Here is a 25,762-nt window from a genome sequence, read left to right as displayed (position 1 = left end):
TTTGTTTTTTTTTTAATGATGCATTAATTTGGGTTACTGTTTTATTCTTTTTAATTTGGTCAAGATTACCTTTTGTGCATTTTTTTTTTTTCCTAAAAACATTCTAAAAAATATTTCAGACCCATATAATGTGTAATCATAACACCCTGAGCAGTCCAAACTGCAGCCATTTATTTCACAGTCCAAGAACACTCAACTAAAATATACAGAAAGTGAAGACCTAGAATTTAGCAGGAAATAAGCACCAAGGTAAGGTGTGAATCCAAAGATTTGTGCTAATTCTTCTGCCGATTAAGTCAGGTTCTCTTCTCCAGACAGCACCATGGAAACTAGGAAAAGCAAAAAAGTCAGATGTATTACCTTTGGTGGTGGCTTCCAAGTCCGGTAACTCCAGTTTGTAGCAAAGACTAGTCGCTGCTAGAGGACTATACAGCGAGTTTTGCAAAATCTAATTCCCACAGTAGGGTTACTTTGAGCAACTGTTGATGATTACAGCGACTAATTCACAAGTGCTACTGACTGAGGCTTGTGTTAATGCATGCATTTGTTAACGCTTTAACACATGTGTTAACTAATGTTTTTGTAAACACAATGTTGACAGCGGTATAATTAGGCAAATCTCCTCTTCAGCTGTTTCAAACAGACGTGGCGTTTTGAACCAATCTTTGGGACGTTTTTAAGCAGTCCGTAAAAAAATGCATGCGTTTTTGAAAACGCATCAGTTTTTTCCTAATTATTATAATTTTCATAGTTTGTGTGTGTGTGTGTGTGTGTGTGTGTGTGTGGGGGGATGACAAAAAAAAAAACCCAAAAAATGCTTGCTTATCAATCTCAATCCATCCCTGGAAACGCATGTGCATTTGGGCCGAGGACCGCCCCCCTGTCCGCTAATGTCCCGTTACGAACGGACACCTAGCGTTACGTGTGACCGCGGTCTTAGTAATTATTTTATCATCACTCTAGTCTACTGCTAAGGTCTTGGGGTGATGCCACACATGGCATTTTGAACCTGTTTTTGGTCTGTTTTTAAGCAGTCCGTTAACTTATGCGTTTTTTTAAAAAACGCATTAGTTTTTGACAGGTTTTACCATGGAAGCGTTTTTGGACGGACTGCTTAAAAACTTACCAAAAAGAGGTTCAAAACGCCATGTGTGGCATCACCCTTAGGCCAGTGCCACATGCACCGCTTAGCCTGCGTTTAAAAACGCAGACAAAGCCGTGCCCACCGAACGCCTGCGATCGGGAATGAGCCGCCGGTGTTTTGCGTTAACTTAATTCAAAACACCGGCGGTTCATTCCCAATCACAGGCGGTTCCATAGAAACGCCGATGCGATCGGGCCGAGGCCCGCCAAGGTGGGCGCGGTTTTGTCTGCGTTTTCAAAACCCAGACAAAGCGGTGTGTGTGGCACCGCCCTTAGGGTGCGTTCACACAATGCATTGCGCTTTGTGTTCTTGATGCATTCCACTGGCTTCAGCCCTGATTACATGCTGAGGTTACATTGCGTTTCCACTACATCTGCTAAAACGCAATGTAATCTTAGTATGTAATCAAGGCTGAAACCAGTGGAATGCATCAAAATCATGACGCACAACGCGAAGCAACGCATAGCGTGAATGTGCCCTTACTGTGATTTTTGTAGGGTATAATATATCTGGTGGGTAGGATGGAATTGCACAATAAGTCTAAATCTTAATTACCTTTTTATCACTGGGCTTCTTCATCAATGTCTTCGCTGTCATGGAACTCACTCAGATCCGATGATGTCCTTCCCTTCTGCTGCACAAAGTCATCATTTAATCCAGCATGTTCTAAAGTCTCTGTATATCTGCGCTCCATATTTTTAATGACACATCCCTGCAGGAATAGACTTGGTAAAAACGGCCTATGACAAAAAAAGCAAACTATGAAACCCTTAGGCCGGCGGCACACGTGGCGTTTTGGGCTGGTTTTAAGCAGTCCGTTAAACGTGTGTTTTTTTGAAAACGCGTCTGTTATCAATTATCGTAATTTAAAACTGGTCAATAACAGATACATTTTCAAAACACACGCATGGTTTTTTTTTTTAACGGACTGCTTAAAAACGGGATCAAAACGCCACGTGTGCCGCCGGACTTGAGCCCCACTGACCTTAGCGACTTGCTCAAAGAGAAAAGCTCTTGTATTGACACGGCTCATCATTTCCTTCAACTCTTTTTTGTATTCCAACATCCTTCTGCGATCCGCCTCCCTAATCGAGAAAAACATCAGAATGGTAGCCTTTGCCTGTTTGATTTTCCATAGTTAATCCTGATATTTAGCACATTTTCTGCAATTGCTATCTAAGTCAGATGCTTAGGGTGCAGCCACACGTTGCGCCTATAACATGTTTCAAAACTCATTGCATATAAGCCCCTAAAATGTCACTTTCCCATAAAAACACTTAATAAAGTATAGAAAACACAAAAAAACCCTGCATATTTGGTATTGCCGCGTCTGTAACAATCTGTATAATAAAACAGAATCATTACTGGACCCGCACGGAGGAAAAAAAACGTTCCGGAAAAAGATCATTTTTAATTAATACCCTATAAAAAAATGCTCTATAAAGTGATAGGGTTAACAAACTTCTTTAAAAGTGGTTTTTCATGTGTTGAGGGGTGTAGTTTCCACAATGTGATCATTTATGAGTCTTGCTATTATTTAGGCCTCTCACGGTCAATTAGAAGTTGAGCAGGTCCATCTAAATACAGGTTTTGGAGATTCTGAGCTTCATAACATTCTAGTAAAATATGTGGAATCTTAAAAAACCATGGCAACATAAAGCAGACATTGGGGAAATGTAAGTTATGATTTTATTTGGGTGCTATGACTATCTGCATCAAAAGTAGAGAATTTAGAACGTTGAAAATAAAGAATTTTTCCAAATTGTTTTTTTCATAACTAAACGCAAAAGATTTCATCCAAATTTTTAAACTAATTTCAAGTACAATCTCGAAATCCCCTGGATATCTTATAGCGTTCCAAAGCTATAACCACTTTTAGTGACACAGGGCTGATTTGAAAAACGGGGCCGCGTCCTTAAGGCCAAAAGAGGCTGAGTCCCGTAGGGGTTAATGCTTGCACGTTGTGTTAACCGTTGCGTTTCTGAAACACAAATGTTTAACACAGCTGTTTAGTTAGCCAAATCTCTCTCTCCAGCATGATGCGCTAGACGCTATGTGTGACTGCACCCTAAAAGCATCAACACTTGTAGCTGAATCAATTAAACAAATGGGGGGGTTGTTATATTTGGACTGCGCCAAGGCTGATTCAAGCAACAAAACACGATTGAACCCAAGCACTGTAGGTGTAATTAATAACCCCCGAGGATAAACATGCAGGGCTGGATGCATAGTTGGGATAATAAAAGCATATGACGTGTCTTATAATCAAATCAGACTGTGTCCCACAATACACATCACTATTGTACTTACTGCTTCTGCCTCACTGTCTCTTTGTTGGATGCAGCTAGAGGCTTGTGTGTATCTAGGGCTTTAGCTCGTCTGGACAATGAGTTCTGAATTTTCATAGATTTCTGATGGTGTTTACGAAGCCACTTTTCCTTCTCTATTATCTGGTTATCTTTGTCCTCTAGAGAAGATCTACAAGATAGAAATAAATGGAGGGCATTTATCAAACTTTTGTAGGAGGTTTTTTTCTTTTTGCAACTTTTGGTACATTTTTTTTTATCAGTGTTGCGCCTGATTTGTTAGTTTCCAGATGTTTGTATGAAAATATTGCAATTTTTGTTTTTCAGATTTATATGACTGGGGGGAAAAAAAGCACATAAACGGGCGCAAATGAGCACCAGACAAAAGAAAACTATGATAACCGTCTGTGTCATACGTTTTCGGGTTTTTCAAATTTAGCAATTTATGCCATATCCCTAGGATATACCAGCTCTTACTGCTTGTCATCTACTCTATAATCCCATACTTGTTTTTGCTCCTGGAAGCTCGTTTGTAGGATTTACATGATTTATCTAGTGAAAAACCTGAATTTAATAGGAGTATCCCAAGATCCATGTAAAAAAATCCTACAATGATCTACCAAATAAATGAGAGGGCGCTGGGCCAACCCAGTAGAAACTACAGCAAGAAACTGTTTGGAGACCATACAACTGTACCATAGATATACAGATTACATTGGATTGGGTTGATCAATTCATCCAGCTGAGGGGTTTGACTAGAGCTCAAGGGAGCCTACCAGACATAGCTTCTGAGAACTTTTAGAAGCAGTAAGATTTATAGTAATATTTATATTCCAGAATTGTAGCTGGACTTGTGAGAGATCTCTTAACTGAGCCCAGCCAAGCTTCAATCCCCTTTTAATCTGAGTAAGAGCAGTAGCAGGATTTTGGTTTGGTATAAAAGCAAAGGATTGGGTCTGATAATCCCAGTGCTCTAACTCCAACTTCATCCTAGAATATAAATGCATTTTTCATGTCCTGTTGCAACTAACAATACACACGGTTACACTGATCTCCAGGGCTTCTACTTAACAATTTCTGCAGCTTTGTATGGGCTAAACTGATGCAAGATTCCCCTTTGAAGTAACAACCAAAATTCTATTTAGTGCTTTCATTACTAGATGTCAAAGAATGACGAGCATCTAAATGCAGTAAAGCCAAATGACGTCTCTAAAAAGCAGCATCTACTCCATGAGCAGAATGTGCATCACGTCAACCTCTTTTCAATGTAATCCATAAAGTAGAAACCGAGGAAAGCCTAAGAAGAAATAACATCTTTAAAACATTTGTTTCCCAGGAAACTGTAATGATTACCTGATGGCAACTTCCCGCCTCTTGGTGCTATCGGTAATATACACGGGAAGAGTGTTAGGCGATAAGCTAGACAGATGGCTCAAGGATTTCCGAGGTGGGGTCTCTTGTAAAGTTTCCTAGAAAAACATTGACATGTAACTTGCTGTGCGGCACAAAACCATATTTGTGAGGGATCCATAAATCATAGGTGTATCCCACTTACATACACTGAACTTCTATATCAGTCATGAAGAGCTCTGTGGACTATATACGCAGCATATGTAATACAAGCCAGTACTGGCACCTACACCATAGTTCAGTGATGGCGAACCTTTTGGAGACAGAGTGCCCAAGCTACAACCAAAACCCACTTATATGTCGCAAAGTGCCAACATGACAATTTAAGCAGTAACTTATTGATCCATTGCTGTATCACAGGTTTTAATCGTATTGGCATCCTGAGTTCACCAATACAATATAAAGATGATGGAAAAATTTGGATTGTAGCTTCCCTCCACGGTCCCCTGAAGAGGAAGAATCAGGGGACCCAGAGCAGGAGCTCCAATGACAATCCATCTCTATCCGCACCTTCCTGCTCCTCCTGTAGTCCTGGCAGCCAAGGATGTTGCCTTAAAATTGCGCTGAGCTTGGCACTTCCTGGGCTGTATTGGATCACAGGGGAAAGCCTTGAGTCCTATCTGGCAAACTCTAAATTGGGGTGAAGGCCTGGGTGCCCACAGAAAGGGCTCAGAGTGCCACCTCTGGCACCCGTGCCATAGGTTCGCCACCACTGCCATAGTTGTTCAGGTGTACTCATGCCGCTGTGTGCAAATGAAAATAAATCTACTCTGCGATATGACTGTTCCCTTTTTACCTGTTTGTCGTCTTTCTTGCTGCGTCTTTTGGAGCTGAGTCTATTTGTGCGCAGATTAAATGGCTTGGTCTCTGTGGGTTCCTGTGTAGCCTGGTTCCTTAAGGAAAGTTTCTGAAAGTTGCGATGCAGTGTCTCAAAATCAGGCGCATACTGGTTGATACGGGGCTTGAATGTTAGATCCTGTTGTAGGAACCCCAGATGCTGCTCCTTGGTCTTCAGGGAAGTTCTGGAATTTGGGTCACGGATATTTCGGCTTAATGGGATAGGAGCTGAGGAGCTCTCTTGCAAGTCTTTTGCTCTCAAATGACTGTTAATCTTTCTTAGAATTTCTGCCTCTGTGTAGAGAATATATTCTGATTAGTTTTGTAAGATATACAGGTCCAAACCCAAATGTCCCTAAGAGTGGTCCTGCACATGCCCATACTGAGCTAGAAAGACTCACCTCTTAACCTATCACTGACTGTGGGATCCAGAACAGATTTAGGGATGGACCGCTGTTTGCTTGCCACTTTTTTGTGGTCACTTGGGTCACTAACTGGTCTTTCCACCTGTTGGCTCCTGTCTTGTACCGTGAGGTGGAATGGTTTCTGCATGGACATCAGGTGCTTCTTCCTTTTCTGGATGCCAGTTTGTCTTCGTGTTTCATTTTGTTCCATTATCTCATTGTACAATGGCAAGAAGACATGAGCAGGTACCGGCTGGGCACGGAACTTCTTCAAACATTCTTCATCATCTACATTCGGCTCATCTTTTAGATCACCCCAAGCATTACCCTTCAGATTCTGCCTTTTCTCTGCTTCACGCAGCATCATTTGGAAGGGTTGGGGAACAGTAAATTCAGGGCCTTTAGTTGAGACATTGACCTTTGGCTTGGAGGCTTTCCTTTCACTTTAATAAGACATATAAATCAGTAAGATATAAATGCTATGTCCAAGTATGGGGGTTTATAATCTTATAAATTGCTAAAATAACAAACACACTAAACAATAGGGTTGCATGATGCTTTGAAATACATTTTCAATAATATTAAAGTAGACTTTAGGCAGAGAATCCTTTCAATGGATGTGTTGGGCCAGCTGCAGACCACGTCATCAGGGAAATATCATGAACTGCCCATTTATGGCGGTTCTTCATCTTTGAGGGCTTCCCTTATTTTTAGAAGGGTTTCTGTCCCTGCACACTTGCTGCAGCCGGCATATTTTCATACGGCTTTATGTACCTGGCTGTGCTGGAGTAGCAGCAGGGCTTTTATACGTCGGCGTATTATAAATAACCCCCAAGGTCTCAAAATTATTTCATGATATTCAATTTAATAATTTTTTTGCCAGAGAGGATTAGAACTCTCACAATCTACACTCTCTGCCATGCCATATAAATACAGAGGATAGAGGAGAAACTAGAGGATAGCAGTTTTCTTGTGCAGCCGGCTGGAGACCAGTTGGGTTTCCTTGCGTAACCGCACTGGTCTCCAGTCGGCTGTGCAAGGAAAGTGCTACCGCGCACACGCAAGACTTGCAGACAGCCGGGTGACGTGGTCTGAATGCCACCAGAGAGACTTGACTGTCCTCTAGTTAAATGTATAACTCAGCATTTAATCTTCATTCTCATAAGCACATCCCATAAACCCATGATGGGATTTGCAACTGCGATTCCAACTACAGTAGTAAGATCACCCATATCCATGGGTTACTCACAGGTGTAGGCTGCGTTCTCCAGGCGGTCCTCTCCATGTCTCATACAGAGACGTCAGCTCTTGGAGAACAAGATTATTCCTGGTCTTCAGACCTTGCAGCATTTCTAACACATCCTTATCTATCAGATCCTTGGTTGCTATCCCTCCATCTGTTTCCTCGTCCCAGACCATGGTGGAACCAAAGAAACTTTTATTGTCTTGAGAGCAATGGCCGTGGGATAGGTAGCCCTGTGACATTAGAAAGAGAAAAGCTGCACGTATCAAATAATTTCCACAACAACAGGAAACATCCACCATTTAGCAGACATTTGATTGCACAAAGGCGGGCACAGCCTGGCTACTGATGCTTGAGGAGAGTACAACTATACTGTGTATGGCTTCTTTAACTAAAAGGATATATCTATCAAAGTCCTGGATTCTGCGCTGCACTCATGATTTACTCATGAAATGTCTACAGCATGTGGTTTGTTATTTACAGGTGTTTTTTTTAAGCCCTTGACAGTGGGTGGATGTGGGCAGAAAGATCCTAAATCACCCCATAAGTACAGAGCCGGGAGGGCAGATACCCGGCTCATTTCTATAGGTGTGTGGCCAAGGGTGAACTCAAATATTCTGCTGCCTGCAGCAAGCTTTAGATGGCACCCCCCTCTGCCCCATCCAGTATATATCAGGTATGGTTTCTTTTTAGTAGATGAGTAGCATGCAGTGTGACAAAGCCACAGAAGGTGTAAAGAGACGCTACTGTCAGGTCCTACTGTGGAGCTGGTGCTGACCTCCAGCTCTCTGCAGGTGCTGCTGCCTGAGGCCAGAGGCTCAACTTGCCTCCTGGATGGTGCACCCCTTGGGATGTATAGTGCTGGTGCAGGGCAGACACAGGAGCAGCGGTAGTTGTGGCCACGCCCAGTAGAAAAAGGACATTTTCTCTCTAATGACGGATGGTCACACATCTGCTGTTGTCTTATGAGGCGCAGCTCCCTCCGCCCCCCACTATACAGTCACAGGACATCCAGCTCCATTATCCCCACCTGCAACAGACCGGGACCCCAGTCCTTACCTGGCCTCGGATTCTCTGTGAATTGCGGCTCTAGAAGCCCCGCCCACCCGCGCTTTCCGGTTGGCTAATTGGTTACTGGTTGCCATAGAAACTTAAGTGTAATTTCCGCACACAGACCGGTCGCCATATTTGAAATGGGAATAACCAAGAGGAAGACGATGAGGTTTACGGGACGTTCTACTCCTCCCTCGGCAGTCGCCCGTCCCAAACAGCAGGGTATAAGGAGCGCAGGGACAAATCACGTGCTCTGACCTAATCCTGCCTTTTATCTTCGCTCACTGAAGTGACGTCATTAGATCTGCGACCACAGCGCTTGACGGGTTTGACCTGAAGTTTCCTTAATACAAATAAAACACATACTGACTGCAACAGAAGCCCACTAACCCTCATGCTCCCTACTAATCACCCAGCACCTCTCTCAGCCCCGATCACCCCGCGGTGTCCTCACCCTTAGAACTGACACACCTCATCATCAGTACTGATCACAATGCACGTCCCCCACCACCGTCCTCACCCTTAGAGCTGACCCTACCCCCGACATCTTCCTCACCCCTAGAACTGACCCTACCCCCGACATCCTCCTCACCCCTAGAACTGACCCTACCCCCAACACCCTCCTCACTCCTAGAACTGACCCTACCCCCAACACCCTCCTCACTCCTAGAACTGACCCTACCCCCAACATCCTCCTCACCCCTAGAACTGACCCTACCCCCAACACCCTCCTCACCCCTAGAGCTAATTCTATCCCTAACACCCTCCTCACCCCTAGAACGGACTCTACCCCCAACACTCTTTTCACCCCTAAAACTTTCCCCTCATCCCCCTTACTGATCACCCTGCACCACAACACTCTCCTTTCCCCTCTCTGCCATATTCTCTTCACCACCCCCCATTACTCTTGCACAGTAATTCAGCAAACTATTCTCCAATACTGTAATTTATAAACAAACAACCATTCTGTTCTCTATTTAAGTCAAGAACATCAGCATCACCCCCTAATCCTGCCCTTTAAAATCCTTTCACCGGAGATCACATGACCAGCTTCTGTCTCTTGTCCTGACAGGGGCTTTGGTTCAGAACTGCCATGCTGCTTCCTCTGGGTATGCCCATTGTTCATAGATGCCTGGTTCCCCGCCGCTGCCTGTCCTCTGTTACCTCTACACTCTACGATGTCGTTATATCTGGTGGGGGGATGGTTGGAACAGCAATGGCTTGTGCCCTAGGTGAGGAATACTTTGTGTCTTACATGATGGTAAGACATTAGTGTTTAATGAAGAAAAAACGTTTCTGCACAATGCATGAAATCAAGGTTTTATCCCCATGTCCTGCTGATTCTGTAATGTGTGCATTGTACTGGGCTCAACCCAGGACTCCTCATGACATTAATTTTATTTTGGCGGTTATTATGTTGTCTGACAAGGTTCCCATCCTCACTTGCGTCACAAGAAAATCCTTCTGCTGGAGGCTGGACAAAGGAAAGTGTTGGAGCCCCTGCCAGAGAAATTCAGCAATCGTGTGAGCTCCATCACTCCAGGGTCTGCCACGCTCCTTGCCAGTGAGTATAGATTGTACAGCATTATCTTCCACTCCTCCTGCCCTCCTCTGACAACAGCCTTCTTATTGCTACCCACAGGCTTTGGGGCTTGGGATCACATCTGTACAATGAGGTTAAAGCCTTACAAAAGAATGCAGGTAAGTGTGTAATGTAACCACTATGTGGAAAGATCATTGGCAATCTTGCCTGAGCCCTCCTTTTTTACTGTTGTGTTGGTAGGTTTGGGATGCCTGCTCAGATGCACTCATCACATTTGATAAAGAAGGAATGGAGGACATGGGCTACATCATAGAAAATGATGTAATCACAACAGCACTCACCAGCCAGCTGGATGCAATGTCAGGTCAGACTGCTGTAGCTGATCTCTGAGGAGAGAAGTATCCGGTAGCAGCACTGATCAGAGCTCAGCTTTTATTGTCTGATTATAAAATGAAAGCTGAGCTGTGATCGGTTGCCATGGGCAACTAGAACAGTTTTACCTTAGATACTTCTGATAAATCTCCCCCCAAATTTTATGTATATGATTCCTGTGATTCCTTTATTACAATCATTGAAAGCCTGTACATTTTTGCCCTAATAATGTTTTCTCAGGGCACCCCCCTCCTAAAATAAAAGAGGATAACAGTGAATAAGGCTAAATAGGCCAATTGGCCACAGTCTCTATATGATTTTAGTAGCTTCCTCTGAATTCACACTGTGGGTGTATATCTTACAGTATACACCTTCTACTGCGTACATCTATTTATCTCCCCCCTCTGGTGATTCTTCTACACAAGAATAACCTTTCTTGTTTCTGACTACTTTAGAACATGTAAAGGTTCTGTATCGGAGCAGAGCTGTGGGCTACACCTGGCCAGCACCTTACACCAGTGAAGAGGGTAGCCCATTTGTAGAGATACAACTGGCAGATGGACAGAGTTTACACACAAGACTGGTGGTAAGGAACCTTCAAGCCTTCCTTAAATCGATGTTTCCATTTCAGCAAATTAATGTTATTGTTTGTATGATAAAAAATGTAAACAATATCCCAATATGCTTTCTGAATCATCTTTGCATGAATTTCTAGATCTCTGCTTGCTGTCCTTCTATAGAAAGCTTCTATGTTTACTGCCAGATGACAGAAATCTGTCCATGGTTACACAGGTGCGCGGCTGGTTGATATCAGAGATGGGTGATATGACGAGCCATGGGATGTGTGCCCATGGACAGATTTCTAACCACCTTCTATAGAAGGACAGCAAGCTGAGATCTAGAAAACCATGAATTCGTACAGAAAGTATATTGGAAAAATGTATAATTTTTCTACAATAATAATAAGTATTTCCGGTAATGAGAATAACCCTTTTAACTTTTCTCTTCTCATCTCTTCATTGTTCAATGCAATATAATGCTTAGGAAAGTGGTTTCCAGATTTTCCTTTTCCACTCTACAGTAACCCATTGACAAGTTGTCCCAATTGACTAAACCAAAAATCACTCCACTCTTCCATGTGTTTCATCCTAGACACTTGTTTGCATTCCTCATTGGTCTGTATAGAAATTGAATGATCCTAATTAGAGATGAGCGAGCACTAAAATGCTCGGGTACTCGTTATTCGAGACGAACTTTTCCCGATGCTCGAGTGCTCGTCTCGAATAACGAGCCCCATTGAAGTCAATGGGAGACTCGAGCATTTTTCAAGGGGACCAAGGCTCTGCACAGGGAAGCTTGGCCAAACACCTGGGAACCTCAGAAAAGGATGGAAACACCACGGAAATGGACAGGAAACAGCAGGGGCAGCATGCATGGATGCCTCTGAGGCTGCTTAATCGCACCATTATGCCAAAATTATGGGCAACAGCATGGCCATGACAGAGTGACAGAATGAAGCTAGATAGCATCTAAAACATCCAATAATTGACCCTGACACTATAGGGGACGGCATGCAGAGGCAGCGGCAGCAGGCTAGAGAGTGTCATGGCGACATACCCTAAATGGACTCAGGCTTCAAACCAATGGGTGGCAGAGAGGAACCAAAGGAGGTGAGCAAGAAGCGCTCAAATAATATCGGTACATGATAAAAGTTTGCCAGTATATTTTGTGGATTACACAGCAGGGTGGCGACAAAGTTAACATGGAAGCCATGAAAACAACCCAAAATTCTGCCTGACACAGCTCGTTTGATAAGGGGACCATGTATGGAGGCAGTGAACTAGTAGTAGATTAAAGGTGCTGCAGTTAAAACTATGTTAGTTGGATCTTGGCATGGAGCTGGCGCTCCGCTGCCAGGTGAGCTTTCGCCAATCCAAGCCCCTGTCTCTAGGCTACTCCCCAAACAGCACTTCTAAGAACCTTTTGTATAAGATCAAGTGTAGTAGCGTTCTTATAAGTTTAGGATATGGCGGGTGAGGGGAATGTAAACAGATGCGCAAGAAGCGCTGAAATAATATCGGTAAATGATAAAAGTTTGCAAGTATATTTTGTGGATTACACAGCAGGGTGGCGACAAAGTTAACAAGTTTGATGTGGAATGCCCTGTAATAGCTCTTGGGCGGTGTGCCTTTTATCGCCTAGGCTCAGCAGTTTGAGCACCGCCTGCTGTCGCTTAGCGACGGCACTGCTGCTGTGCCTAGAGCTACCGACTGATGGCGCCATGGCCACGGATGGTAATTCGGAGGTGGAGGAGGGGTGGGAGGAGGAGGAGGTATACTAGACCTTTGAGACCTGGACCGAGGTAGGCCCCGCAATTCTCTGCGTCGGCAGTATATGACCAGCCCCAGGGTCAGACTCGGTCCCAGCCTGCACCAAGTTAAGTGTAGTAGCGTTCTTATAAGTTTGGGATATGGCGGGTGAGGGGAATGTAAACAGATGCGCAAGAAGCGCATGATGCGCATGGAGCTGGCGCTCCGCTGCCAGGCGAGCTTTCGCCAATCCAAGCCCCTGTCTCTAGGCTACTCCCCAAACAGCACTTCTAAGAACCTTTTGTATAAGATCAAGTGTAGTAGCGTTCTTATAAGTTTAGGATATGCCGGGTGAGGGGAATGTAAACAGATGCGCAAGAAGCGCTGAAATAATATTGGTAAATGATAAAAGTTTGCCAGTATATTTTGTGGATAACACAGCAGGGTGGCGACAAAGTTAACAACTTTGATGTGGAATCCATGAAAACAACCCAAATTTCTGCCTGACACCCCTCGTTTGATAAGGGGACGATGTATGGAGGCAGCTATATGGACGACTTTTGGAGGTAGCAATGGAGACAACGTGTGGAGGCTGCTATGGAGACAATTTAATTTGGATAGTGCCTGTATGTGGCAGTCCCAAAAATGTTTCAAACCAGAGGAGCAGGTAGGTGGCCCTCCAGAAAAATGAAATAGATTGAGTGCCTGTATGTGGCAGTCCAAAAAAGTTTTCAAACCAGAGGAGCGGGTAGGTGGCCCTCCAGAAAAATGAAATAGATTGAGTGCCTGTATGTGGCAGTCCAAAAAACTTTTCAAACCAGAGGAGCAGGTAGGTGGCCCTCCAGTAAAATGGAATAGATTGAGTGCCTGTATGTGGCAGTCCAAAAAAGTTTTCAAACCAGAGGAGCGGGTAGGTGGCCCTCCAGAAAAATTGAATAGATTGAGTGCCTGTATGTGGCAGTCCAAAAAAGTTTTCAAACCAGAGGAGCAGGTAGGTGGCCCTCCAGAAAAATTGAATAGATTGAGTGCCTGTATGTGGCACTCCCAAAAATTGTTTAAAACAGAGGACCGGGTAGGTGGCCCTCCAGAAAAATTAAATGCATAAAGTACTATAGCTAGAGCCAGTGGGCCCTGTCAAAAAATAGCCAGTTTCCTCTGCTTTACTGTACAAAGAGGAGGAGAAGGAGGAAAATGAGGAGGAGGAGGAGTGGATCAATTATTCAGGTTGAGCTTCCTTCACCTGGTGGAGATTGGAAATTATGAGAAATCCAGGCTTTATTCATCTTAATAAGCGTCAGCCTGTCAGCGCTGTCAGTCGACAGGCGTGTACGCTTATCGGTGATGATGCCACCAGCTGCACTGAAAACCCGCTCGGACAACACGCTAGCGGCAGGGCAGGCAAGAACCTCCAAGGCGTACATCGCCAGTTCGTGCCACATGTCCAGCTTTGAAACCCAGTACTTGTAGGGAGCTGTGTGATCATTTAGGACGATGGTATGGTCAGCTACGTACTCCCTCACCATCTTTCTGTAAAGATCAGCCCTACTCTGCCGAGACTGGGGACAGGTGACAGTGTCTTGCTGGGGTGACATAAAGCTGGCAAAAGCCTTGTAAAGCGTACCCTTGCCAGTGCTGGACAAGCTGCCTACTCTCCCTCGCTACTTGTCCCGCAGAACTACGCACTCTGCCGCTAGCGCTGTCAGAAGGGAAATACTGTTTCAGCTTGTGAACCAGGGCCTGCTGGTATTCAAGCATTCTCACACTCCTTTCCTCTCCAGGGATGAGAGTGGAAAGATTTTGCTTGTACCGTGGGTCCAGGAGAGTGAACACCCAGTAATCGGTGCTGGAATAAATTCTTTGAACGCGAGGGTCACGGGATAGGCAGCCTAGCATGAAATCTGCCATATGCGCCAGAGTACCAACGCGTAAGAATTCACTCCCCTCACTGGCCTGACTGTCCATTTCCTCCTCCTCCAACTCCTCTTCTTCTGCCCATACACGCTGAACAGTGAAGGACTCAACAATGGTCCCCTCTTGTGTCTCGCCAACATTCTCCTCCTCTTCCTCCTCATCCTCCTCCACCTCCTCCGATATACGCTGAGAAACAGACCTAAGGGTGCTTTGGCTATCAACAAGGGAATCTTCTTCCCCCGTCTCTTGTGACGAGCGCAAAGCTTCCGACTTCATGCTGATCAGAGAGTTTTTCAACAGGCCAAGCAGCGGGATGGTGAGGCTGATGATGGCGGCATCGCCACTGACCATCTGTGTTGACTCCTCAAAGTTACTCAGCACCTGACAGATATCAGACATCCACGTCCACTCCTCATTGTAGACTTGAGGAAGCTGACTGACCTGACTACCAGTTCTGGTGGAAGTTGACATCTGGCAGTCTACAATCGCTCGGCGCTGCTGGTAAACTCTGGATAACATGGTCAGTGTTGAATTCCACCTCGTGGGCACGTCGCACAACAGTCGGTGAGCGGGCAGTTGGAGGCCGCGCTGCGCTGCCCTGAGAGTGGCAGCATCTGTGCTGGACTTCCTGAAATGCGCACAGATGCGGCGCACCTTCGTGAGCAAATCAGACAGATTGGGGTATGTCTTGAGGAAACGCTGAACTATCAGATTTAACACATGGGCCAGGCATGGCACATGTGTCAGTCTGCCGAGTTGCAGAGCCGCCACCAGGTTACGGCCGTTGTCACACACAACCATGCCTGGCTTCAGGTTCAGCGGTGCCAGCCACAGATCTGTCTGCGCCGTGATGCCCTGTAATAGCTCTTGGGCGGTGTGCCTTTTATCGCCTAGGCTCAGCAGTTTGAGCACCGCCTGCTGTCGCTTAGCGACGGCACTGCTGCTGTGCCTAGAGCTACCGACTGATGGCGCCATGCCCACGGATGGTAATTCGGAGGAGGAGGTGTGGGAGGAGGAGGAGGCATAGTAGGCCTTTGAGACCTGGACCGAGGTAGGCCCCGCAATCCTCGGCGTCAGCAGTATATGACCAGCCGCAGGGTCAGACTCGATCCCAGCCTCCACCAAGTTAACCCAATGTGCCGTCAGCGATATATAGTGGCCCTGCCCGGCAGCACTCGTCCACGTGTCCGTGGTCAGGTGGACCTTGTCAGAAACGGCGTTGGTCAGGGCACGGATGATGTTGTCTGACACGTGCTGGTGCAGGGCTGGGACGGCACATCGGGAAAAGTAGTGGCGGCTGGGGACCGAATACCGAGGGGCGGCCGCCGCCATGAGGTTGCGAAAGGCCTCGGTCTCTACTAGCCTATAGGGCAGCATCTCCAGGCTAAGCAATCTGGAGATGTGGACATTAAGGGCTTGGGCGTGCGGGTGGGTTGCACTATATTTGCGTTTCCGCTCCAGCGTCTGGGGTATGGAGAGCTGAACGCTGGTGGATGCTGTGGAGGATCGTGGAGGCGACGATGGGGTTTTTGTGGCAGGGTCCTGGGCAGGGGGCTGACTATCAGCTGACACAGGGGAAGGAGCAGTGGTGTGCACGGCCGGAGGTGAACGGGCTTGTTGCCACTGAGTGGGGTGTTTAGCATTCATATGCCTGGTAGTTAAGCTAGTAGTGGTGGAACCCCTGCTGATCCTGGTTTGGCAAATGTTGCACACCACAGTCCGTCGGTCATCCGGTGTTTCCTTAAAGAACCTCCAGACTTCTGAAAATCTAGCCCTCGCCACGGGAGCTTCACTAGTTGACACATTTGGCGCTGATGCACCAGCTCTGGCCCTGCCTCTCCGTCTGGCCCCACCACTGCCTCTTCCAACCTGTTCTGGTCGAGGACTCTCCTCTGTCTCAGAAGCACTGTGTTCACCCGGCCTATCAACCCAGCTTGGGTCTGTCACCTCATCATCCTCCGATCCCTCAGTCTGCTCCCCCCTCGGACTTCCTGCCCTGACAACAACTTCCCCACTGTCTGACAACCGTGTCTCCTCATCGTCGGACACCTCTTTAGACACTTCTTCCACTACGTCAAGAAGGTCATCATCACCCACAGACTGCGACTGGTGGAAAACCTGGGCATCGGAAAATTGCTCAGCAGCAACCGGACAAGTGGTTTGTGACTGTGGGAAGGGTCCAGAAAACAGTTTCTCAGAGTATGCCGGTTCAAATGCCAAATTTTCCTTGGAGGGGGCAGACTGGGGGGGAGGAGGCTGAGGTGCAGGAGCTGGAGGAGTGCCGATTTCGGTGACATGGGTGGACTGCGTGGAAGACTGACTGGTGGACAAATTGCTCGAAGCATTGTCGGCAATCCACGACATCACCTGTTCGCACTGTTCTGGCCTCAACAGTGCTCTACCACGAGTCCCAGTAACTTCAGACATGAACCTAGGGAGTGTAGCTCTGCGGCGTTCCCCTGCTCCCTCATCAGCAGGTGGTGTCTCACCCCGCCCAGGACCACGGCCTCTGACCCCTGCAGTAGTTGGACGCCCACGTCCCCGCCCTCGTCCTCTACCCCTAGCCCTCGGGTTAAACATTTTTAAAATGAGAGTTATAACTTTTTAATTTTTTTTTAACTTTTTTTTGTGTTTTTTTTTTGTTTTTTTTTGTGTTTTTTAGTTTTTAAAACCAAACGATGCTATCCTATTGCTATGGCTATTTTCTAGCCAAGTATGAAAGCACACTACTATGCCAGATGAGATGACGCTGAGTTATTAAAAAAATAAACGTAAAATAAAAAAGGAAATGGCAGACTGTGCCTAATTTAAATCCAACCCCTAATAAATTTTCCCACTTCGGTCTTTGCAATGGATATGTGCGTCACTAAGCGCAAAACACAGCGGTCGCAAGTCTCACTACAAATTGCTCACAATTTGCTAGTAGATGCACTGCAGCAAGTACAGCCACCAGCAGATCAACCAGAAATCAAATATATATAACGCTACTGTAGGCGTAAGTAAGCCGTTTGGATTCTCCTATGGCTATTTTCTAGCCAAGTATGAAAGCACACTACTATGCAAGATGAGATGACACTGAGTTATTAAAAAAATAAACGTAAAATAAAAAGTAAATGGCAGACTGTGCCTAATTGAAATCAAACCCCTAATAAATTTTCCCACTTTGGTGTTTGAGGTGGATATGTGTGTCACTAAGAGCTAAACACAACGGTAGCAAGTCCCCCTGCTAATTCCTCACAATATGGTACTAGCTGCAAATTAAAAAAAAAAAGTATAACGTTATTGTAGCCCTAAGAAGGGCTGTTGGGTTCTTGGAGAATCACTCCTGCCTAACACTATTCTAATAGAACAGCCTAACGCTTTCCCTGACCAGCAGCAGCTCTCTCCCTAGCGGCATCCAGACACAGAATGATCCGAGCAGCGCGGGCCGCGGCTAGTCTATCCCAGGGTCACCTGATCTGGCCAGCCAACCACTGCTATCGACGTGTAAGGGTAGCACGTCATGCTGGGTGGAGTGCAGAGTCTCCTGGCTTGTGATTGGCTCTGTTTCTGGCCGCCAAAAAGCAAAACGGCGGGAGCTGCCATTTTCTCGAGCGGGCGAAGTATTCGTCCGAGCAACGAGCAGTTTCGAGTACGCTAATGCTCGACCGAGCATCAAGCTCGGACGAGCATGTTCGCTCATCTCTAATCCTAATCCATCTCCCTTTCAGATTGGTGCAGATGGACAGAACTCCATGGTCCGCAGATCAGCAGGAATGAAGACTGTTCAGTGGAGCTACAATCACGTTGCTGTTGTCGCAACCTTACAACTATCTGAAGTAAGTGGAAAATTATTTTTTTTTGCCTGTAGTGACCATTGGTCCATTAATGTTACACTGGCATGGAGCTTTAACCATTTATTTTTTTGGCAGCCTACTGAGAACAATGTGGCCTGGCAGAGGTTCCTCCCTACTGGACCCATCGCCCTATTACCGGTAACCATCTATCTCTAAGCTTATTAGGCTCTTTACCAGCATATGGCCATGTGATATTCTGCTATTGAGACTTTTCACCCCTCTTTCCTCCTCATATGATAACCTTGTCTTCTCTCTGGTCACACTTTTCTGGTAAACTCTTGTGTTATTTTATCTTTTGCTGATCTTTGTTACAGCTTTCAGATACCTGGAGTTCTTTAGTGTGGTCCACATCTCCAGAACATGCCTCGGAGCTTCTAAAGATGAATCATGAGAGTTTTATTGATGCTGTGAATTCAGCTTTTGTAAGTCCATATTTCTTATGTAAAATATGACGGCACAGGCCATGTGGGCCTCATGTACTTTGGTTTTTTTTCACAGTGGAGTAGTGAGCACCATTCAGATTTTATTTCGTCTGCTGGATCTCTGTTGCGTTCAGCTGTGTCCTTCTTGGCACCATCTGGTTCTTCTACCCGTCAGCTTCCTCCAAGTGTTTCTCATCTAGGAGACCAGAGCAGGGCAGCTTTCCCTTTAGGGCTTGGTCATGCAACTGAATACGTCCGCCAGCGCGTGGCATTAATAGGGTAAGATGAGTTTGATATGGTAAAGATACTTGGTGCTGTGAGTTTGAAACAGACTGCTGATGTCTATCTCTGCAGGGATGCTGCGCATAGAGTGCACCCTCTGGCCGGTCAGGGTGTTAATATGGGATTTGGTGATGTGGCCAGTCTAGTTCATCATCTAAGTAAAGCAGCATTTGATGGTCAAGACCTAGGTAACTTTTTATTGAGTTCATATTTGCATACAGAGAAGTGAATTTAATTTTACAGAAAATATGCCTCCTACGTTGCAAAGAACAATGTTTCACAGTGCAAATGTAATGTAAAGAATGCTTCTAAACCAAAACAGCACAGAATTTGGTGTTTATCTGGTCTGGTAGATCTGAGTCATTGGTGTTTCATAGGATCGACAAGGCACCTACTGGAGTACGAGACTGAACGCCAGAGGCAAAACCTGCCTTTGATGGCCACCATTGATCTGCTGAAGAGGTTGTACAACACGAAGCAGCCACCCATAGTGCTTCTCCGAACTCTGGGTCTTCAAGCTACGAATGCACTGCCTCCACTAAAGGTTTGTGTACTCTTCTGCCATTTACTGTCTGGTTATAAAGATCACAGAATTGAAATAACATGTCTGTTTACTAGTCACATATAGGGGCACATACTTACTTACCCAGTCCATTCGTGATCCCGCGGCGCGTTGTCCGACGTTGATTCTGCCGGGATTCACTAAGGCCGTGCGCCCGATGTCCACTAGGTGTCGCTGCTGCGCTGAAGTCCGCCGGAGTTCACCTTCTTCGTCCTGTGTATGTGAGTGCTATTCTTGCAAAACAATTTTTTTTTTAAATTCCGCGGTTTTTCCAAATCCATCGGGTTTTCCGACGGCCACGCCCACCGATTTCTGTTGCGTGAAAGCCGGTGCGCCACAATCGGATAGCGTGCACAAAAATCCCGAGACAACTGGGCGCAAATCGGAAATATTTGTGAAACCCGACAAAAATGCGCGATTCGGATCCTTAGTAAATGAGCCCAATAGTGTCCAAAAAGATTCTGTGGGCAATACAATGAATAGAAGTAGAAGATTTATATAAAATAATTTTTAAACATAAACGAGTTTTCTACTTTGCAACCATTCAGGTTTACAATTTTATAGGTCTATCTTTTCCCTTTTTGTTCCAAACCAAATTAATCCTGTGACTTTTATTACCAGACACTGTGTAAACTTGCTCTTCCAGTGTCTACTGGGGGTTCCCAGTCTAATAATCGTTCTTGGTTTCATTAACAGGAACAGATCATGGAGTTTGCAAGTAAATGAAATTCCCAACAAGATCCGACCCCGATTTATGTAACTTATTATAATTATTTTTTTAATTGTTGTGTATAAAAATAAAGAGAATTATTTGCACACAGAGGTGTCTGCCTGTGATCTGCTTCATTAACTGATCCAGTGTTATCATAATAAATCCACAAACATACTCGTATTTTAAGGTCGACATTTATGTCTAGGGTCCCGATTTTTGGAAACAAATGCCTGCTATGGAATATGAGAACATTAAAAATCCTTTTTTTTTTTTGTTTTCTCTCCACTCCTAGGTTTTTGGCTTCGAAAGCTGCATTTAAAAAAAAATCTGTGAACACTCCTTTAGTAGACATTCGGTTATATACACATGTTTAGGAGAAGGTATCATGCCATGTACACTATATTTTGGCCTACAAAGCACGAAAAAGGTTGCAATTTCTGGCACATGGCAGCAAATAGGAACTTTTGAAAAGTGAGAGTGCTATAACCTCTGGCAGAATACAGGTGCAGTTATAGTGGAAATCTATGCCAGGTCTGACCTGGTGTAGACTTCATTACAGAGAACGCGTGTGTTGTGCGCTGGGGCTGCAAATGTTGGGCCAGTCTTAGGATATCTGCAGACAGATCTCATCTCACTCCATGATAGAGATTTCTTATTACATAGGCAGATGTATTATTTTCACCATGTTGGCTAAATCTACAGTATGAAGTTTTATGGGACCCAACATCACAATTCGTAACTAGTTTGTTTTTGCAGTTTTGTCTGACCAGGGAAATACATAGTCATCACATGGTCTAGCATTTGTTCCTACAACAGCTGTACCCATATTTGTATAAAAAGTCAGCTGTCGGCAACATTGCTTGCTTTAACTTTGCCGCAACGATTTTTTTTTTTGGAGATTAAGATAATGTATAGGCAGAGGTCAGTTCTCACCATTTGTTCTTGATACAAATGTTTCCTCTTTACATGTTTCAACTGCATGTTGGCTTGTTAACTGCAAATTCTGCATAAACCCACATTACTTTGCATGTATCTTAATTCACTCAATAAAGCCTTGAATGAGAAAAAAAAGTCAACAGCTGTCATGGTCAATGTTGGTACCAATGACAGAATAGATGGTAGTTGGAGGAGCCTGAAGAATAGTTTTAACCCCTTAATGACCGCCGTATCGGCTTTTTACGGCGGTCATTAAGGGTACTTCTTCTGACGTGACGCCTTTCTACGGCGGCGCATTAGAAGAAGATTTCGGGACATCGGGTCCTGCAAGTGCCGGTGTCAGGCTGTGATATAACAGCCCAGACCCGGCACTTTCACCCGGGATCGGAAAACCTCTGATCCCGGGAGTTTAACCCCTTACACGCCGCAGTCAAGCATGACCGCGGCGTGTAAGTGTCCACACCATGGATCGGACACCCCCCCCCTCCCCCCGGTGTACTTACCGAGGGATCCTATCCCTCCTGCTGCAGCCCGACGATTGACCCGAGGCTGTCGGCTCCTCTCTGTGCCAGGTTCCGCCTCCTGGCAGGACCCGGCTGTATGTAACTCAGCATGCTCAGTTACTTACACTGTACACTGCAATACAAATGTATTGCAGTGTAAGGGCTTGAACAAGCGATCGGATGATTCAAGCCAAAGGATGGAAAAAGTAAAAAAAAAAAGTACTTATTTAATTATATTACAAAATGACTAAGTCCCACAATTTCCCCAGTTACACATAAAATGCAAATAAAGTATATAAAACACAAAAACACGTACATATTTGGTATCACCGCGTCCATATCAATCTGTACAATAAATCTAAATCAATATTGAACCTGCTCGGTGAACGATGTAAAAAAAAACTTGAAAAACTTCCCGTAATATACAATTTTTGATCAAACACCATCACTAAAAAGTGATTAAAAAAAAGGTACGTTCCCTAATATGATACGACTGAAAAGAACAACTCTTTTCGCAAAAAATAAGCCCTCAACCAGGTCTGACAACAGAAAAATACAGAAGTTATGGCCCTAAAAAAAATTGAGCAAAGATAAGAAAAACTATATAAATGAAGTATCACCGCAATCGTAGTGGGACCAAAGAATAAAGATAGAATACTGTTTTTACATTCCGGTGAGCAGGGGAAAAAAATGCTAAAAATCCCAAATAAAAATTAATGATTTTGTTTGTGTCCCCCCTTGAAATAGTTAATAAAATCTCATGAATAAGCTTTAGACTCCCAAAATGAATTATCTATACATTCTATCTCATCCTGTAAATAATAAGCCCTCATATGTTCGCATTACCAAATAAAATATAAAAAATTATAGGTTGTACAATGTGACAATACAAATCTGCTTTGAATGGCACCTCCATTAATTCTATACTCGGCCGTGTGCCCATACAGAAGTTTACCACCACATATGGGGTATCAGTACACTCGGGAGGAATTGGGCATCAAACGTTGAAGTGCATTTCATCATTTAATTTATTCTGAAACTCTCAGTTTTGGCCTAAATGAATGTATTTTCCAAAAAATTCAAAAGTTTCTAAATCGCAGGTCCATATTGTTTTAACCCATGTGAAACACTTAAAGAGTTAATAGACCTAATAGAAGTTGTTTTGCATACGTTGAGGGATGAAGTTTCTATAGTGAGGTAATTTATGGGGTTTTACTATTATTTAGGCCTCTCAAAGTCACTTGGAAGCTGAGTTGTCCCTCAAAATGCGAGTTTTGGCAATTTTCAAGAAAATGAGAAAAATGGCACCTAAAGTTCTGCGCCTCATAACATCCTAGAAAAATGACAGGATGCATAAAATATCATCTCAACATAAAACAGACATTCCGTAAATGTTCATTATCAAGCTTTTTGGGTAGTTTTACTTCCTGTCTGGAAAGCAGAACATTTCAAACTTGGAAAATGAAAAATTTTTACAAACTTTTGCCAAATTTTCACTTTTTTTCAGAACGAAACACAAAACTTATCACTTAAATTTTATAACTAATATGAAGTACAATGTGTCACGAGAAAACAGTCTCAAAATCACCGGGATATGTTAAAGCATTCCGAAGTTATAACCAATTATCGTGAGACAGGGCAGATTTGAAAAATCGAGTCTGGTCATTGAGCTGAAAACTAGTGTCGGTGATAAGGGGTTAAATAATTAGGTTCAAAGCTTAAGGGAACACCCTCCATGGTAGTATTCTCCGGAATTCTACCTGTGCCAGGCGCTACACAGAGCAGACAGCGGGAACTCAGGGAGTTAAATGCATGGCTCAGATGCTGGTGTAAAGCAGAGGGATTTGGGTTCCTAGAGCACTGGGATGATCTTTCATTGGGGTACAAGCTGTTTTCCGCAGATAACTTGCACCTAAATGGAAGGGGGGCTGCTGTGCTGGGGGAGAAGATCCTAGCATGGGTGGCGGAGTATTTAAATTAGGATCGGGGGAAGAGGAAAAGGAAGACACAAAAGGGGTAGACAGGTCAGCGAGGGGACAGGTTATGTTGGTGGGTAGTGTATGGGGGACGAAGACAGGTTACAAAACAGTAGTGAGGATATGTGCCGGTAAAATTACTTTAAATCGGATAAATAACAGTGGAAAATTAAATTGTATGTTCACAAATGCCAGAAGTATCACAGGCAAAATGGGCGAGCTTGAGGCTCTGATATTAGAGGAACAGTTAGATGTTGTTGGTGTAGCAGAGACATGGCTCGATGCATCGCATGATTGGGGTGTTAATATTCCAGGTTTTACACTCTTTAGGAAAGACAGGGCAAATAGGAGGGGAGGTGGTGTATGTATGTATGTATGTATGTATGTACCAGGGGGGGGAGGTGGTGTATGTCTGTATGTAACGGGAGGGGAGGTGGTGTATGTCTGTATGTAAAAGGAGGGGAGGTGGTGTAAGTCTGTATGTAACGGGAGGGGAGGTGGTGTATGTCTGTATGTAACGGGAGGGGAGGTGGTGTATGTCTGTATGTAACGGGAGGGGAGGTGGTGTATGTCTGTATGTAACGGGAGGGGAGGTGGTGTATGTCTGTATGTAACGGGAGGGGAGGTGGTGTATGTCTGTATGTAACGGGAGGGGAGGTGGTGTATGTCTGTATGTAACGGGAGGGGAGGTGGTGTATGTCTGTATGTAACGGGAGGGGAGGTGGTGTATGTCTGTATGTAACGGGAGGGGAGGTGGTGTATGTCTGTATGTAACGGGAGGGGAGGTGGTGTATGTCTGTATGTAACGGGAGGGGAGGTGGTGTATGTCTATGTAACGGGAGGGGAGGTGGTGTAAGTCTGTATGTAACGGGAGGGGAGGTGGTGTAAGTCTGTATGTAACGGGAGGGGAGGTGGTGTAAGTCTGTATGTAACGGGAGGGGAGGTGGTGTAAGTCTGTATGTAACGGGAGGGGAGGTGGTGTAAGTCTGTATGTAACGGGAGGGGAGGTGGTGTAAGTCTGTATGTAACGGGAGGGGAGGTGGTGTATGTCTGTATGTAACGGGAGGGGAGGTGGTGTATGTAACGGGAGGGGAGGTGGTGTATGTCTGTATGTAACGGGAGGGGAGGTGGTGTATGTCTGTATGTAACGGGAGGGGAGGTGGTGTATGTCTGTATGTAACGGGAGGGGAGGTGGTGTATGTCTGTATGTAACGGGAGGGGAGGTGGTGTATGTCTGTATGTAACGGGAGGGCACGTGGTGTATGTCTGTATGTAACGGGAGGGCACGTGGTGTATGTCTGTATGTAACGGGAGGGCACGTGGTGTATGTCTGTATGTAACGGGAGGGCACGTGGTGTATGTCTGTATGTAACAGGAGGGGAGGTGGTGTATGTCTGTATGTCAGAAGAGACTTAAAAGTAATTGTGAATGAGACAGTGGTCTCAGAAGAGTGTGAGGAGGCTGAAACTTTGTGGGTTGAAAGTCAAGAGAGCTTTGAGAAAATAATTTTTGCTGTAATTTATAGACCCCCTAACATCCCTAAAGGAAATAGAGGGTCACCTATATAAAAAGATGGAGCGGGCTGCACAGGAGGGGACCGTAGTGATAATGGGAGACTTTAACTTTCCAAATATAAATTGGGGTCAGGGCTCGTCTTTTATTTTATCAACTTTCTGCAGGATAATTTTATGGTGCAGCTTGTAGAAGATCCCACAAGAGGTGACGCATTGTTGGACCTTGTGATTTCTAACAAAGCGGAGATTATCCAAAATGCCAGTGTCCGGGAACCCTTGGGAACAGCGATCATAATATAATTGTTTTCCTCTTAAACTGTAAAAACAGGTGGGAAAATCAAACTTTGAATTTTAAGAAGGCTAATTTCCAGAAATTCACTACAGAATATAGACTTGGATCAGATACTGTCAAATGATGATCTATCCTGGGTTTTTATACTTCTAAATTTATTCCAATAGGTAACAAGTATAGACGGGCTAGATTACA

At 44.8% G+C, this 25,762-nt stretch overlaps 2 protein-coding genes across 4 annotated transcripts; one reads left to right on the top strand and one right to left on the bottom strand.

Moving 5' to 3' along the window:
* Positions 1 to 149: 149 nt before the first annotated feature.
* FAM161B (FAM161 centrosomal protein B) lies at positions 150 to 8,623 on the bottom strand. The gene is made up of 9 exons (XM_072116873.1): positions 8,404 to 8,623; positions 7,351 to 7,577; positions 6,099 to 6,544; positions 5,657 to 5,991; positions 4,804 to 4,919; positions 3,455 to 3,622; positions 2,130 to 2,229; positions 1,700 to 1,856; positions 150 to 329 (listed from the first exon to the last, which is right to left on the bottom strand). Exons 2-8 carry the CDS (start codon positions 7,518 to 7,520, stop codon positions 1,707 to 1,709), a joined length of 1,485 nt encoding a protein of 494 aa, XP_071972974.1. The 5' UTR covers positions 7,521 to 7,577; positions 8,404 to 8,623; the 3' UTR covers positions 150 to 329; positions 1,700 to 1,706.
* COQ6 (coenzyme Q6, monooxygenase) lies at positions 8,514 to 20,456 on the top strand. 3 transcript variants are annotated; one of them, XM_072116875.1, is made up of 13 exons: positions 8,514 to 8,619; positions 9,470 to 9,629; positions 9,827 to 9,961; positions 10,040 to 10,098; positions 10,181 to 10,304; positions 10,768 to 10,898; positions 18,243 to 18,350; positions 18,444 to 18,506; positions 18,683 to 18,790; positions 18,867 to 19,069; positions 19,145 to 19,260; positions 19,450 to 19,616; positions 20,331 to 20,456. In XM_072116875.1, exons 2-13 carry the CDS (start codon positions 9,491 to 9,493, stop codon positions 20,358 to 20,360), a joined length of 1,383 nt encoding a protein of 460 aa, XP_071972976.1. In that variant the 5' UTR covers positions 8,514 to 8,619; positions 9,470 to 9,490; the 3' UTR covers positions 20,361 to 20,456. The 3 variants fall into 3 exon arrangements, with proteins under 3 accessions (XP_071972976.1, XP_071972977.1, XP_071972975.1); XM_072116874.1 differs by having other exon boundaries at positions 8,593 to 8,723; XM_072116876.1 differs by lacking the exon at positions 9,470 to 9,629 and having other exon boundaries at positions 8,539 to 8,619.
* The last annotated feature ends 5,306 nt before the right edge of the window (positions 20,457 to 25,762 follow it).

This window comes from Engystomops pustulosus, chromosome 7, assembly GCF_040894005.1.
Source record: "Engystomops pustulosus chromosome 7, aEngPut4.maternal, whole genome shotgun sequence".
Lineage (NCBI taxonomy): Eukaryota > Metazoa > Chordata > Amphibia > Anura > Leptodactylidae > Engystomops > Engystomops pustulosus.
Note: the sequence above shows the minus strand (reverse complement) of the source record. Positions and strands in the feature narration are given on the sequence as shown.